The 17,729-nt window shown below is 34.6% G+C and overlaps 1 protein-coding gene across 7 annotated transcripts in view; it reads left to right on the forward strand.

Annotated features, from left to right (window-relative positions):
* myo9ab (myosin IXAb) overlaps positions 1-17,729 on the forward strand; it is a 109,809-nt gene that overhangs the window by 91,212 nt on the left and 868 nt on the right. For 4 of the 7 annotated variants that reach the window (XM_079412193.1, XM_079412196.1, XM_079412194.1 and 1 more), the window contains 14 exons: positions 51-239; positions 317-364; positions 464-575; positions 1,506-1,567; positions 2,659-2,851; positions 2,934-3,062; positions 3,513-3,618; positions 3,718-3,849; positions 4,623-4,746; positions 5,662-5,715; positions 7,455-7,639; positions 8,125-8,264; positions 15,850-15,915; positions 17,147-17,729. The exon at positions 17,147-17,729 is cut by the window's right edge and continues 868 nt beyond it. In XM_079412193.1, the coding sequence (XP_079268319.1) occupies positions 51-239; positions 317-364; positions 464-575; positions 1,506-1,567; positions 2,659-2,851; positions 2,934-3,062; positions 3,513-3,618; positions 3,718-3,849; positions 4,623-4,746; positions 5,662-5,715; positions 7,455-7,639; positions 8,125-8,264; positions 15,850-15,915; positions 17,147-17,667 (2,061 nt within the window). In that variant the 3' untranslated portion in view covers positions 17,668-17,729. Of the gene's footprint in view, positions 1-50; positions 240-316; positions 365-463; positions 576-1,505; positions 1,568-2,658; positions 2,852-2,933; positions 3,063-3,512; positions 3,619-3,717; positions 3,850-4,622; positions 4,747-5,661; positions 5,716-7,454; positions 7,640-8,124; positions 8,265-9,327; positions 12,496-15,849; positions 15,916-17,146 lie in introns of those variants that run through there. The other 3 variants (XM_079412197.1, XM_079412198.1, XM_079412199.1) reach the window with 3 other exon arrangements.

Consider the following 17,729-nt stretch of genomic DNA (forward strand, 5'->3'; position numbering starts at 1 on the left):
CCCTAGGAAACAATATCCAAAACCTCGCCGTGAATGTGTCTCACCTTCAGATGGATGATGGCAGGAGCATTCGTTATAAAGATCTCTACGCTCTGTTCGAACACATCTTAGAGAAGAACATGCGTCTGGAGCAGAGAGACTGGAGCGAGTCGCCGGTTAAAGTCTGGGTCAACACCTTCAAAGTCTTCCTCGATGAGTTCATGACCGAATACAAGCCAATGGATGGAACCATCAGTAAGGTAAAGCATCTCTCTCTCGGTCCACAAACAAGCCTCGTCCTCCAAAACTCTTCTGAGACATTGTGTTTGCTTTTCAGGCTCCTAAACCTGAGAGGAAGAAGAGGAGGAAAAAGGAATCAGACACCGTCAGTCCTTGTTTTAAACTCTCATTATTCTTGTGTAATAGGCTTTATAAATTCTTGGTAACTCTATTAACATCTTCAGCACTCTGCTGTCCTCTGCAGGTGGAAGAACACATGGGTCACATCTTTAAATCCACTCAGTACAGCATCCCGACCTACTGCGAGTTCTGTTCGTCTCTCATCTGGATGATGGACAAAGCGTGTGTCTGCAAACGTGCGTTCAGCTCGGTCATTTTTATATTTCAGCATGGAAACTCTTAATGTTGTAATAGTTAAAAATGCAACTCAAACAAGAGTGTTTTCATTTTGTTCTCTTATTTACAGCAGAATTGTAATTCTCACAAAACACATTAAAGTGTGCTTAATTTATTTTTGTACCAGAATTATTACCATTAACTAAAACTAAAAATATAACATTTTCTTTACTTGAAATGAAATAAACTAAATAAAATATATAAAACTTAAATGTATTTTATTTCAGCTGGTTGCCTACTTTTTTGTTTAGTTAAAGTTGAAGTACTAAAATAACTAAATGTGTGTGTGTGTGTGTATATATATATATATATATATATATATATATATATATATATATGTATATATATATGTATGTATATATGTATCGGTATATATATATGTATCGGTGTATATATATATATATGTATCGGTATATATATATATATATATATATATATATATATATATATATATATATATATATATATATATATATATATGTATATGTATCGGTATATGTATCGGTATATATCGGTATATTAAAAACGAATAAAAATGAAAAAAACAAAGCATGACTAAATCTAACTAAAATGAAAACAGAAAATATTTGTCAATTGAATTCATTTTAAAGTTCAATTCAATTCAAAATATGAACAAAATCTTTAATAACATATTAATAATACTGGTTTTGACTCAGTTCAGTCATAGTCTGGAGTTTCTGTGTCAGATTCTTTTTCCTGTATTTTGATCCGAGTCACTAAGTGTCTGTCTGCTAGTCTTGAGAGCACATAATCAGATAGTTTTCCTGTAAATTCATCTGTTTTCATCTGGACATGATTGAGTGGGAAACGTGATGCTGGTGCTCAGATCTGCCGTTAACCGTGTGCTTGTTGTTTCTGGTTTTCTTCAGTCTGTCGCTATGCGTGTCACAGGAAGTGCTGTCTGAGGATGACCACCACATGCAGTAAGAAGGTAAGAACGCCTTAAAATACCCTTACTGTGTCTTTTCTCTCTCTCTCATATGAAAAATGATCATCAGTTGCATATGACTCATCTTTGAATCACAGAAACTTTGTGCCTCAATCCTTCATTACAGTCAAAAGGTTCGTCAAGACAAACTCTGATGTTGGCTTGAGAAAGCCTGTAGTAGATTTAAAAGCTTGAAGTTTGAAGGCTTTCTGTTTGAAGTCATTTTAAAGCTTTAAGTTGGATGGTTTTGAAGGCTGTACAGTCTATTAGATATATAGATTGATAGACTGAATGACAGGTTGCTAGGGCGTTGCTATGCAGTTTCTAGGGTAATCTGGGTGGTTTCTTGGGTGTTTCTATGTGGTTGCTGGGGTATTTGGAATGGCTGCTTCTATGTGGTTGCCAGGATGTTACTATGCAGTTGCGAGGGTGTTAAAAATAATAATAATGCATTTTATTTATAGGTGCCTTTCTTGACACTCAATTAACAAAACAAAAACAATAAAGACAATTAGATGGTGTTCTGTATAGTTGTCCAGGTGTTCTGGGTTGTTGCTAGGGTGTTCTGGTGGTAGCTAGGGCATTGCTGTGCATTTACTAAAGTATTCTGGGTGGTTGCTACTAGGGTGTTGCTATGTGGTTGCTAGGATGTTACTATGCGGTTGTGAAGGGTGTTCTGTATGGTTGGTATGCAGTTGTCCAGGTGTTCTGGGTCATTGCTAGGGTGTTGTAATGCGGTTGATAGGGTATTTGGGGTGGTTACTACTAGGGTGTTGCTATGTGGTTGCTAGGATGTTGCTATGCAGTTGTTGGGTGTTCTGGATGGCTGTTATGGAGTTTTTCAAGTGTTCTCGGTCATTGCTAGGGTGTTCTGGGTGGTTAGTATGCAGTTGTTTAAGTGTTCTGAGTGGTTGTTAGGGTGTTGCTATCCAGTTGCTAGGGTGTCTAATAGGGTGTTTTCTCTCATGTGATTAATGGTCTTTCTGTGCAGTCACCAGTTGTATGTGAATCATCTGTGCTTCAAACTTCATTACAGTCATCATTTTTTCATGTAATTCATTTGTGTATGTCTCTATGTATGTGTGTGTGCTCAGTTTGACCCCGAGCTGTCTTCACGGCAGTTTGGAGTAGAGTTGTCTCGTTTAACGAGCGATGAGAGAGCCGTCCCGCTGGTGGTGGAGAAGCTGATCAACTACATAGAGATGCACGGCCTGTACACCGAGGGCATCTACAGGAAGTCTGGATCCACCAATAAAATCAAAGAACTCAAGCTGGGGCTGGACACCGGTGAGCTACATGTATGTTTATGATTACATTTAGTCAAGTAGCAACTCTCACTGACAGCACTGCATGTTTGCCTTCATCGCAGATGCGAACAGCATGAATTTAGACGACTACAACATCCATGTGATCGCCAGTGTGCTGAAGCAGTGGCTGCGTGACCTTCCCAACCCCCTCATGACCTTCGAACTTTACGAGGAGTTTCTCAGGGCTATGGGTAAGAGCATATAACGGATTTACAAAACGCTTATTTTCATACATTTATGTCCCCAAAAACACTTGAAAATCTTAAATAATCTTAAAAAATCATCATAAATAACTTGGGATAAGCTCCAATTTATCTTAAATCCCCATTGGTAAGAATTCATTGGGTTATTTAAAATGAACATTTTGTCATCATTCACTCACCCTCATGTTGTTCTAAACCTGTATGAGTTTCTTTCTTCTGCTAAACACAAAAGCAGATATTATGAAGAGTGTTGGTAACCAATCATTTGACGGTAGCCATTGATTTATATGGTATGGAAAAAATATTATGGTAGTCAATGGCTACCGTCAACTATCCTTTTAAGAAGATTGTTGTGAATCCTGTTCTCTCACTAAAATACTCATATTTGGTCTGATTTACGTGTATGTAATGGAGTGTTTGTTGTTTTGGCTGGTGTAGGTCTGCAGGATAAGCGTGAGGTGGTTCAGGGGGTTTATTCAGTCATCGATCAGCTCAGCCGAACTCACCTGAGCACACTGGAGAGACTCATATTCCACCTGGTCCGGTGAGACGATAGCCTGGATGCTTTAACTCAATGCCTGCAGCAACAGCAGAAAGCTTGCAGTAATTTTACCATGGTCAAGTTTATGTTGGTTTGTTTCAGGATCTCATTCCAGGAGGAGACGAACCGCATGTCTGCAAACGCACTGGCCATCGTGTTTGCACCCTGCATACTGCGCTGTCCCGACACCACCGACCCGTTACAGAGCGTCCGGGACATCAGCAAGACCACCGCGTAAGCTAATTTCAGTCATGCACTAAAATAGTTTTTTTAAAAAGGTAATTGAAACTTTATCTCAAAATTCAGTTTTTTTTTCCCTCACAATTTTGAAGAAAAGTCAGAATTATGAGAGGAAAAAGTAGCAATTGCCCTCTATATTTTTATTCTGTGGCAGAAAAAAACCCCAGTAAATTCAGAAAAAAACTCGATCAGAATTGAGAGATGCAAACCGAGAATTCTGAGAGACGGAAATTTGTAATTCTGCATAAAAATAAATAAATTGTGAGAAGTAAACTTGGAATTCTGTAGAAAAAAGTAAAAATTCTGAGAAAAAAACTAAATCAGAATTCTGATAAAAAAAAAGGTCAAATTTGTGAGATGGAAACTCATAATTCTGCGGGGGAAAAAAGTAACAATTGTTAGAAATAAACTCAGTAAAAAAATCTAAATTGTGAGAAGTAAACTCAGAATTCAGAGAAAAACAGTCAAAATTGTGAGAAATTCAGTCAGAAAAAAGTCAGAATTCCAAAATGTAAAATCACAATTATTAGTTTACATCTTTCAACTGCCAGATATAAACTGTGAGAAAAAAGATAAAGTCACAATTACCACAATTACTTTCTTATATTTCTATTCCTTGGCAGAAATAAGCTTCCATTGTATACTGCCTTCTATTTTATGATTTTGTAAAACAGCATGCAACAATAAATGCCGGCCAGTTTTCCGTATGGTTATTTAGCATGTTCAATATAATTTTCCATATGCGTGTTTTAACTTTCTCTTCTCAGGTGTGTGGAGCTGATCATCTGCGAGCAGATGAGGAAATATAAAGCCCGTCTGAAGGACATCGACACGCTGGAGTTTGCTGAAAACAAAGCCAAGAGTCGACTGACACACATCCGGAGATCTATGGTGAGTGATACGAGCCCCCTCAGAGCCCCAGACTGACCCGAGACCTGCACCCTGATGCTACCACGCTCATGGCCTTCCCATTTAAACCCCGTCCCCATTGTGAAGCCACACTTTCCATGAATGTGCTACATACTAAAGTGTCCCCTGAAATATAGAGGCACAAATCCCATGTATTGACAACGGTTGAGTATTTTAGTTAAAAGATTATCTAACTTCATGATTTTGTCAACCATTCACATTTGATGACTTGATGTGTATTGATTATTATTATTTAATCTATTTATTTTTATTTAATGTTACACTGATAGCTTAATTTATGCTATATCTATAATGCTGATATACCATTCACATTTGATAGCTTAATTTAGTCTATAAATGTAAAATTTATATAAATACAAATATATCCTATATAAAGACTGTCTGTTTATTTTTGTTTATTTAATGATAGTTTATTCTATGCTATATTATATTATTTTTTTAAACATTCACATCTGATAGTTTATTTTAGGCTATAAGTATAATTTTTATATATACATATTTATATAAATTAAAATTTTATATATATATATAATTATATATATATTTTTTTTTATTTTTTTTATAATTACTTTGTTTATTTTTATGTTTAATGTAATTGCTAGAATCAAATCAGACAAATCAATGTTTTTAACCATATTCAGTCATGTCTCAAATTCTGGGATGCATGGATGCAAAAATTTGCAAAGTTCACATAAAATTAATAAAAAAAAATAGCTAACATAAATTTGACCTTCTCAGGTCTAATTCTGTCCCTCATTCATGGAAAGTGCCACACATCCTCACGTCCCTGTTGTGTTTCCGGACAGACATCCCACTAATCCTGTTTTCTTCCCTTCACTCCTTCCCTGTCCTCTTCTCCCCATCCTCCTCTTCCAGAAACCAGTACTAATTGCGGTTAGGTTTATTGGCATTACAAGAACTGCCACCCCGGTATGTATCCACGCCACACGGCGAGTGTCCGTCCCAGTGTCAGTGTAGCATCGTTAGCCATCCGTGGTTTGATGACGTGTTTATTGAGCCTGTTGAGGACGTGCCAGCTAATTCTGAAGTGCTGTCGTGTGATTGGTTGTGAGGAGCGGCCAGATGTCGAGTCCTGTTTCGTCTGTCTTATGTTAACCGAGCATGCGGCGTGCTGCTGGATCACTAACACTCCCTCTTCTTTTATTTCTCCTGCATTTGCTTCTCGCTGCGTTATTACAAAGCCAAACGCAATGAAAAAGGTAAAGCTGAGTGACTGTGTGTGTTAGTGTGTGTCTGTCTTTAGGACGTCGCAGTGCTGTCTGTCTCCAGGTGCAGTCGTGCTAGACTTTGTGTTTTATTCATTCACATGCAAACACAAGGCAGTAACGGAATTATACAAATCAAGTATATATATATATATATATATATATATATATATATATATATATGATTAAAATAATTTATTCTAATATAATTTAATTTAACTGTAAATGGTCGTTCCAAATGACCTACAATGCCTTTCGCTTAGATTAAAAAAAGCTTTAGTTTTTATGAATTCTCTTAATTTCGTTTATTTAATGGTACATTTATAGCTTAATTTATGCTGTATCTGAAATGTTAATGATTTTTTAACAATTCATATTTGATTCATTTAGGTTATAAATATTTTATATGAACAGATTTATATTTTTTATTTTTTTATTTTAGAATTGTGTTCATTTTTGTTTATTTAATGTTGCATTGATAGCTTAATTTAGGCTATAATTATACATTTTATGTAAATATTTATATTTTTATAAATTAAAACACACACACACAGTTAGTTTTACTATACTTGTGAGGAATTTCATAGACTTCTATTGTTTTTATACTGACCTAACAATATTTTCTAATGCCCTACACCAACCATTGCATTTTTACATTTTAAGATAAACTTCATTTTGTATTTTTATTTTATTTCCCCTGTGAGGACCGGCCAAATGTCCTCACAAAGTCAAAAATCTCAGGCTTTACTATCCTTGTGGGGACATCTGGTCCTCACAAGTATAGCAAAACAAACACACACACACACACACACACACACACACACATATATATACAAGTTGTATAATTAATGTCTGTTTTTGGCAATGTTACATTAATGGATTAATTTAGACCTAATCTGTAATTTTTTATTATAATGTTTTATGTGTAATGTCTATTGTAATGTTTATATTACATATAAATATAAATTTCATTACATTTAAATAGTACCTACAATGCTTTCCACGTTTCTACGAATTATAAACTCAAGCTTTTGACATCTGAAAACTGATATTTCATTTTAATTTGTTTTTTAAAACAGCCACCCTAGAGCTTCATATCCTGTTTTCTATACACTACCGGTCAAAAGTTTGGAATTAATTCAGATTTTTTTTGTGTGTGTTTTTGAAAAAGTCTGTCTCTCTCTCTCTCTCTTTGCATTTATTAGAATACAAATACAGGAATAATATTGTAATAATATATTAATGTTTTTACTGCATTGTAATCAACTAAATGCAGCCTTGATCAGCACAAACAGACTTTTTTTCAAAAATATTAAAAAAATCTTAATTATTCCAAACTTTTGACCCGTAGTGTATGAGTTGCAGTAATTCACCGTCTAACATGACTCCACTTTTACTCATTGAATACTCATTTATTGTGCTCCGGCTTGCTATTTTCTCCAGGGTAAGGCGCGTTTACGCAAAAGCAGCCGCCACACGCCCTCGCCGCCCTTAAGCCCTCGGGCGGCAGAGAGGGAGGAGCCATGTGAGGAGGGGGCGGAGTCTGGGCTGAGTGAGCAGCAGCAAGCAGCCATGCAGCAGGAGGAGAACGTTTTGACTCAGCAGATAGAAAACCTGCAGAAAGAGAAGTTAGTGAACACTTTTTGTATCATGATTATCACCTGTGACCCTGGAGCACAAAAGCAGTCGTCAGTAGCACAGGTATATTTGTAGCAATAGCCAAAAATACATTGTGGGTCAAAAAAAAAAAATCTTTTATGACAAAAATCATTAGGATATTAAGTAAAGATCATGTTCCATGAAGATGTTTTGTAAATTTCCTGCCATAAATATCAATTTTATTTTTGATTAGTAATATGCATTGCTAAGAACTTCATTTGAACAACTTTAAAGGTGATTTTCTCAATATTTAGATGTTTTTGGTCCCTCAGATTCCAGATTTTCTAATAGTTGTATAAATATTGACAAATATTATCCGATCCTAACAAACGAAAACTTATTTATTCAGCTTTCAAATGATGTATAAATCTCAAAAAAGAAAAAAGAATGGTTTTGTGGTCCTGGGTCACATTTATTGTCTAGATGTCTTACTTTCGTTATCGCTTCACTTCAGGGAAGAACTGACCTATGAGATGCTGGCTTTGGATCCCAGAGCGTCCGATGACGAGATGCTGGAGTCGGAAGCGTCTATAGGAACAGCAGACAGCTCGGAAAACCTCATGGAGTCGGAAGGCGCCGCGTCCGATCAATGGGGTAACGATGCTAATTTGTTTGCAAGAAGTAGTTTTAAAGGGATGGTTTTCCCAAAAAAGAACATTTTATTATCATATACTCACCTTCATGTCAGTCCAAAACCCATAAGACTTTGGTTAGTCTTCAAATTAAGAAATGTTTAGCAAAACCTGAGAGGTTTCTGTTCCTCCATCGAAAGCTCAGGTAACCAAAACTTAAAGATCCAAAAAGGTCATGAAGGTGTTGTAAAAAACAAATCCATATGAATAAAGTGGTTTAAAACGACTCATGTGAAGAGATTCGATCACTTTATAGACCTTATTTAGATAGACACCATATTGAATTTAGGATGAGGTATAAACTTAAAGTCTTTACAATGACACACATTGTATAAAGGTCCTACATAATGTCATTTTCACAACTTTCAAAACGGTTTTATGGAGTTTTTGTCTATTGTCTCTTCACAAGATTTGCATTAAACCGCTCTATTCATATGGATGCATTTAATGACCTCTTAGTTTTAGTTACCTGGACTTTCAATGGAGAGACAGAAGCCTCTTAGGTTTCATTAAAAATATCTTCATATGTGTCTCTGGAGCACAAAAGCAGTCATGAGTAACACAGGTATATTTGTAGCAATAGACAACAATACATTGTATGGATCAAAATTATACATTTTTCTTTTATGCCAAAAATCATTAGGATTTTAAGTAAAGATCATGTTCCATGAAGATATTTAGTAAATTTCCTACCGTGAATATATAACTTAATTTTTGATTAGTAATATGCATTGCTAAGAACTTCATTTGAACAACTTTAAAGGAGATTTTCTCAATATTTAGATTTTTTTGCTCCCTCAGATTCCAGATTTTCTAATAGTTGTATCTCAGACAAATATTGTCCTATCATAACAAACCATACATCAATGGAAAGATTATTTATTCAGCTCTCAGATGATGCATACATCTCAATTTAAAAAAAATGGACTCTTTTGTGATCTTGGGTCACATTTATGTTTCCAAAAGTCTCATGGGTTTGGAATAATATTGCACATGATTTGAAGTGCCAAATGTCTCCTTTGCAGAAAAAAGCCCCGGCGCGTCGTCGGCGACACGCTGGAGGAAGTCCGAGTCCAAAAGCAGACGCGGTTTACGCCGTCAGCCTGAATCTCTGGACTCGGTGGACTCGGCCGTAGCCTCGTTGTCCTCCGTGTCGTCCACGCCTCACTATCGCTTTCGCTCGTCCTCTTCCGGGCCACTATTTTCCTCCGGCTCTCCCGGGGACTTGCACATTCTCCCCGACCAGGAGGGCTCCGAACAGGCTTCCCTGACCACCCGATGTGCCTCCAGCTCCGAGAAAACCCATCCGCGGCCCAGAGAGAACCGAAGCTGCCCGCCAAAGCCCCGCGAGCCTGGAGAAGGCGGGAGCGGCGGCCGGAGAAGAGAACATGACTTCAGTTCTTCACAGCCTTTGGTGCTGTATGGGAGTAATGAATTTATGGTGTGACGACGATGGTGTCCAACATTAGCCGGAGCTGGTAAAGCAGAAACACCAATGGATGACATTTGAAGTGTAAGAGAAGATGCTTGGAAATCAACCTTCAATTGCTCGCCCTTCCAGTGAAGAAAATATAAGGAAGATACTAAAAATGATGCTGGTGAACGACCTACTGACTGTAACGGACCTGCTGGACCGGTCTGTTTTTCACAAAAAGAATAGCTGAACAGGGAAAGAGCGATTTTTAATCAATGCGCAATGTTCATTTTCATGTTTACAGAACTGAGCCAATGAGACTTCAACTGACTGCATGCCGTATTGCTACCATTTTGTTTTCACACTATGATTAAAACCTTTGATAAAGTGCTAAATATGTAAAATAATATGATATTATTGCTAAGGGTCGAACGAATCGTGTAAATAGCTGAAATCCCTGTGCTGCTGGTTGATCCATGTGAATCTGGTGTCTGTGTTTGTATGTTGTTTCTTATGGGCGAGTCTGACAAAAACGCACATTATTTAGGTCTTATTTCATCACATTTCTTGCATAAAGCAAACAATCTTTGGTTTGAAATCGGCAAAATCGGTTTGATTGTGGGGTGAAATCTGACCCGGGCATGTGCTTTAACCCACGGTTTTGCTTTTTTTGGTTCCAGGAACACGTTTTCCATTCAGATGAAAAAGCAAAAGGATGATAAAGGATGAAAAGTCAGATGTGTGTTTGTCTCGTGATCCTTTGCTGTAGTTTTACTCGCCATCCTTTTTTACTCATCAGTGTTATGTGCAACCAAATCAGGACTTGAAAATATATTTTGTGTTCTGTTAAAGTATATTGTGTTTTACACATGCTGATATTTTACTGTGGAATTCAAGTATATGAATATGTTCCATTGTGCCATCTGGAGTCATATGTTTAGTTGGACATAACATCCTTTCTGTTTAAAAACTTAGATTTAATTTAGGGCTAATTTATCACAAACATCCTCTGCTGTGGATTTTTACCCTTTAAACTGTCATTAGTAGATTAACATGCAAATATATAGCAGTAAAGTTCATAGAAAAACAAGGACATGTAATGGCAAAAAGCTCAAAGCTTTAGTATGAACTATATAGTACGTTTACGCAGTCAACATTGCTGTTTATGTGCAGGGAATGTGTCTCCAGAAGCTGTTTACTCTTTTCGATGTGCTGTTACAGATATCTATGTCTATATCTATGTCATATCAGTCATAGCCTACTGCAAGAAACCATCACCATGGTGCAATATCACGAGACATTAAGCTATGTTTTTATGTTCTGATAAGTATACTTGGGTACTGTCCTAACCTTTAAGTCCACTAATGCTCAAAAACAGGCGGTAAGAAGAAAGCGGTTGTTTGTTGCGTCCTGCATAAGTGAATGTAATCACTGTAGCATGCCACACTATTATCAAATTTCTCTTTTACAGCTACTGTATTTAAGACCAGGTTTGAGGCCGGAAACATACTCTGTGCAAAAACGCATCCCCGAATGCGGTCCCTAACATATTTAACATCTATTAAAGTGCGGTCACAAATTTCATCAGCGTTTTGTGTGAAAAAGGTCTGTTATCCATTCCTACTGGATTGCTGTTTGAATGTCTGGATTTCTCCTGCAAAATTTTGCCATCCAAGAGTAAATGTCACTGCACCTTCATAACTCATTGGGTTATGGAGGCCATTTCTGACACTTAAATAAATAAAAATGCTTTAGTGAGTCAAATTGAAAAGTTGAAATTGACAATTATGACAAGTTACTGTACTAAGTCATAATTATAAAATAGAAGTCGAAATTTATTTAGTCGCAATTATGACATACCAAGTCATAATTATGATTTTAAAAGTTGAAATCGACAAAAGGTCAAAATTATGACTTTGAAAATTAATTTGACATATCGTATGAAGTCATAATCATGAGATAAAAGTTGAAAGGGGGAAAGGGAAGTGGTGTGTGGCCAAGTATGGTGACCCATACTCAGAATTAGTGCTCTGTATTTAACCCATCCTCAGTACACTCAGTAGTGAACATACACCCGGAGCAGACATTATGGCTTTAAAAGTTGACATTGACATACTAAATTGGAATTATAACAAGTCAAAATTGAGATATAAAGACAAAGTATATATCATAATTTTTTTATCTCATAATTGACGGTCAATTTTGACACTTAAGGGTAATAATTTTGACTTATAACTATGCCTTTTTAAGTCATAATTTCGACTTATGATCATTTTGACTTTTAAAATCATAATTATGTCTAACTGTGTCATAAGACGTGGGCTTGTTAAACCGGATTGGTAGCTAGCAATAAACATGTTGACAGGTTAACTAACATTACCTTAATTCTCTTCAAACTGCTCCAATATGCGAGTTGTCCTGAAAGAGAAAAACTAAACAAACTGACCATTATGTTAATGAGCTTTAAGCGCCTCTTCAGAACGCAAAGATGTGATCCTGCGTCGATATAAAGCGTGTTCGCGCGCATGCACTTGTGTAGAGTATGTTTTTTGGTGTAAGACTGTTGTGTTTTTAAAAACAAGGGATGTAATTGAGTAATGTAATATCTTGCATATGATGATTATTTTACGTTGAATGATCCTGCTCTGTGTGTTTTGATGGACTGACTGTCTCTACAAACAGATTTGTGCTTTCGGAGTTTGTGTTTGTGCTCTTGCGAGCGCAGTTGTAAACGGTGCAATTTGTGTAATATTTCTTTAATGTGTAAATGTAAGGATGTAAAAAAAAAAAAAAAAAAATTAACAATCATTGTCTTATTAAAAAAGAAGGAAATAAACCTGCTGTTTTCCTTAGTCTGTTGAGAGAGAGAGAGAAAGAGAGAGAGAGAGAAAGGGAGAGAAAGGGAAACCTATGCTTTCTATATAAACTGAGAATTACAGTATTGGAATGAATGGAATTTAATTCTTTTTTTTAAATTCAGAAATCATGATTACTTACTTTACTTTTACTTTTGTCATTTAGCAGACGCTTTTGTCCAAAGCGACTTACAAATAAGAAAAAGTAACTAAAACTAAAAAGTTACAACTCTATAAATACTATCTACCCACATATTTAAGAAAATAAAGAAATTAAATAAAATTGACACATGCATATAACAACAACATTTCAATAATAAACATATCAATGAAAAAATTAAATAAAAAGCTACTACTATCCCTTGCCGGTGTCCCTGCCCGGTGGAGTCGCACGGTAGAGTCGATGGTCTTTACACTCTTTACTTTTTTACTTTTGTCATTTAGCAGATTACTCAAAAACAGATTTAAAAAATCTACAAAAAAAGTTTAGGCACAAATATCTGTGACAGCATTTTAGTGCCATGTTAAAAAATAAAAAAAATCTAAAATGACGAGATTAAAGTTGAAATATTTCGAGAATAAAGTTGTAATGTTTTGAGAATAAAGTTGAAATTACAAGAATAAAGTTGAAATATTTCGAGAATAAAGTCGTAATGTTTTGAGAATAAAGTCGAAATTACAAGAATAAAGTAAATATTTTGAGAATAAAGTCGAAATTACAAGAATAAAGTAAATATTTTGAGAATAAAGTCGTGATGTTTTGAGAATAAAGTCGAAATTACAAGAATAAAGTAAATATTTTGAGAGTTGAAATTACGGGAATAGTCAAAATACTTTAATAAAGTCAAAATATTTCAAGAATAAAGTAAAAATATTTTGAGAACTGTAGAAATTGAGAATAAAGTTGAAATGTTTTGAGAATAAAGTTGTAATGTTTTGAGAATAAAGTTGAAATAATTCGAGAATAAAGTGGAAATTGAGAATCAAATCGTAATGTTTTGAGAATTTTACACTCTTTGGTCTTCACACTAAGAGGGCTTCACACGACGACTGCCGCGACCGCTGCCGCGGTATAATAACCTTTATCATACCAATCTAACAAATGATCATTTCAATTCAGCTGGACCCACTTTCCTGTTTATCAACTACAAATGGCCAAGCAAGTGCACACACTGACAAGATACACGATACAGTACGAGACCAAACGCGATTTCAGCAACTCTCATCCTAGTAAACAAAATAAGCAAATCCTAGTAAATAATAAATATTTTGAGAATAAAGTCGTGATGTTTTGAGAATAAAGTCGAAATTATGAGAATAAAGTTGAAATATTTTGAGAATAAAGTCGTGATGTTTTGAGAATAAAGTCGAAATTATGAGAATAAAGTCAAAATATTATGAGAAAGTTGAAATTACGGGAATAGTCAAAATACTTTGAGAATAAAGTCGAAATATTTCGAGAATAAAGTGGAAATATTTTGAGAACAAAGTAAAGATATTTTGAGAACTGTAGAAATTGAGAATAAAGTCGTAATGTTTTGAGAATAAAGTGGAAATTGAGAATCAAGTCGTAATATTTCGAGAATAAAGTCGTAATGTTTTGAGAATAAAGTTGAAATTACAAAAATAAAGTGGAAATATTTTGAGAACAAAGTAAAAATATTTTGAGAACTGTAGAAATTGAGAATAAAGTCGTAATGTTTTGAGAATAAAGTTGAAATATTTAGAGAATAAAGTTGAAATTGAGAATAAAGTCATACTATTTTGAGAATAAAGTTGAAATTTCAAGAATAATGTAAAAATATTTTGAGAACTGTATAAATTGATAATGAAGTCGTAATGTTTTGAGAATAAAGTTGAAATTATTCTCTAAATATTTCAATTTTATTTTTGTGAAGTCGTAATGTTTTGAGAATAAAGTTGAAATATTTCGAGAATAAAGTTGAAATATTTCGAGAATAAAGTTGAAATATTTCGAGAATAAAGTCAAAATATTTTGAGAACTGTAGAAATTGAGAAGAAAGTCGTAATGTTTTGAGAATAAAGTCGAAATTACAAGAATAAAGTAAAAAATAAAATAAAAAATAAAAATAAAAAAAGAAATTACGGGAATAGTCAAAATACTTTGAGAATAAAGTCGAAATATTTTGAGAATAAAGTCGTAATACGTAATACTCATTAATTACGACTTTATTCTCATAATTTTGACTTTATTCTCTAAACATTTCAACTTTATTCTTTTAATTTCGATTTATTCTCAAAACATTACGACTTTATTCTCATAATTTGACTTTATTCTCAAAACATTTCGACTTTATTCTTTTAATTTCGATTTATTCTCAAAACATTACGACTTTATTCTCATAATTTGACTTTATTCTCTAAACATTTCAACTTTATTCTTTTAATTTTGATTTATTCTCAAAACATTACGACTTTATTCTCATAATTTGACTTTATTCTCTAAACATTTCAACTTTATTCTTTTAATTTCGATTTATTCTCAAAACATTACGACTTTATTCTCATAATTTGACTTTATTCTCTAAACATTTCAACTTTATTCTTTTAATTTCGATTTATTCTCAAAACATTATGACTTTATTCTCATAATTTGACTTTATTCTCTAAACATTTCAACTTTATTCTTTTAATTTCGATTTATTCTCAAAACATTATGACTTTATTCTCATAATTTTGATTTATTCTCAAAACTTTACGACTTTATTTATTTAGTTTCAACTTTATTCACGTAATTTTGACTTTTTTCTATTTTTTTTTTTACTTTATTATTATTTTGACTTTATTCTCAAATATTACACCGTTTAATCTCGTAATTTTAGATTTGTTTAACACTAAAACGCGAGACATAGGCTAAATGCGTTATGAGGGTTCAAACCCGTTGAAACTGTGACTGTAATTGACTGTAAGTGTTAAACAACAAACATCTGAGAAGGTTTCGCTGCCGCGGTGATTGTTTTAAGGGGCATGAGCTATTATTTGCTGACAGTGGATGGATTCATCAGAGGAGAAACGAAACCGATCTGAACGCTGGAAGTCCCCTGAAGCGCGCTCCCGCTCGCGCGAGTCTTCCGGTGAGTTCACGCGTTTGCTCTTTATATTCGCTCTGAACGATGAAAACAAAAGCCTGTTGTTTCGCCGCATGAGCATGACTCCTGCTTCTAAAGCGTCACGCAGTCAGATCACCTGACAGACAGGTGTGGTGTGGAAGAGGGAACTCTGCTCAGGTGCTTCTTCTTCTTCTTGTGTTTGAACAGGTAACATCATGAGACGAGATGATCAAGAGACGCCCGTGTTTTTTGACCTGGAGACCACCGGACTGGGTAAATTACTGCAGCTCTTCTGGAAACTTTTTATTAGATAAAAAAAAAAAAAAAATATATATATATATATATATATATATATATATATATATATATATATATATATATATATATATATATATATATATATACACACACACACACCAAGTCAGGTTTATATATATATATATATATATATATATATATATATATATAAACCTACAATATTTCAATATTTTAGTGTAAAATTACATTCATTGTTTTAAATTAAGTTTCACTTTTGATTCTCCTCTTTTCTACTAGTACTTGTTTCACTTCTGGTTCAGTTTTAATACCATTTTTTACTGTAAGCATGTTGTTGTTTGCAGCATGTGTGTTATTTCTTAGGATTACTGATAAACTATACTGTCCTGATTTGTATTTGTTTTCTATTTTAATTTTAGTTAATGTCTGAATTTATTATGTCTGTATAGGTCTTTTAAGTTTTAGCTTTATTTAATTTGAGTTATTTTAATACTTCAACAAACTAAATGGAAATGAAATTATATATATATATATATATATATTGAATTTGTAAATGTGTATATATATATATATATATATGTGTGTGTGTGTGTGTACATATATATATATATATTTTTTTTTTTTTTGGGGTGTTTGGCTTAGTGTTATGTTAGAATCATTATTATACTCATACCTTTTCTTCTTTAATATTTTGAATTATGTTTTGCTTATTTTTTTCATTTAAATGTTAAGTTTTTAAATTGTCATTTTTATTTAATTTCTTTATTTTTAAAATGTGTTTAGGTAGCATTTATAAAGTTTTAGATCTGTTTTAATACTACAATTGATTGCTTCTGTTGTCCTCATTTGTAAATTGCTTTACATAAAAGTGTCTGATAAATGACTAAATAATAAATATTTTTATAATATAGTTTTTTAATTTTTTTGTTTTTTGTTTTGTTAAAGACTTTTTAACTATTTTACTGTAGAATTGCATGCATTGTGTTTCTAAAAATAATACTTTTCACTTATAGTTACCAAAATACTGCATTTGATACTATATATATATATATATATATATATAAGCCTATATAATTAATTAAAACAAAACCTACGATATTTTAACGTAGCATTTTGGTAACTATAAGTGAAAAATATGATATTTTAAAAATGTAGTCACAAAACAAAATAACTATAAACCACACATGCATTTAAAAGCTTCCCCTAAACATGTTTGTTTTCTCCTCAGACACGTCTGCGTGTGATATTGTGCAGCTGTCGGCCATCAGCGGGCACCGGAGGTTTAATGAGTATCTGCTGCCGCGCTGCTCGATGACGGACGGCGCGTCTCGAGTCACGAGTCTGACCGTAGACGGCCCCGATCTGCTCTTCAAACTCCGTCCGGTACAGACCGTCTCTCACAGACGAGCTCTGAGCGACTTCATCCGCTTCCTCAAGACCTTCCACAGGCCCTTTCTGGTGGGACACAACAGCAGGTGCTTCGACTGGCCCGTCCTGACCCGCGTGCTGGCCCAGTTTGACCTGCTGGAGGAGTTCGAGAGCGTGGTGTCCGGATACGTCGACACACTGCCGCTGAGCCGGGAGATGTTCCAGCTGCCCAAATACTCGCAGCAGTTCCTCGTCCAGCGCTTTCTGCAGGATCCGTACGGCGCTCACGACGCCAGCGAAGACGTCCGGACCCTGCAGGAGCTCTACAGAGTCTGGGATCCTTCTGAGGAGCTCGTCAAGAAGCACAAAATCAGCCTGTGATGCACCGCTGCAGCTCATTCAATTAATCTAGTTGCACTGAACTCAAGCATTCAGAAATAGTC

This window comes from Barbus barbus (genome assembly GCF_936440315.1).
Source record: "Barbus barbus genome assembly, chromosome: 48".
Classification (NCBI taxonomy): Eukaryota; Metazoa; Chordata; class Actinopteri; order Cypriniformes; family Cyprinidae; genus Barbus; species Barbus barbus.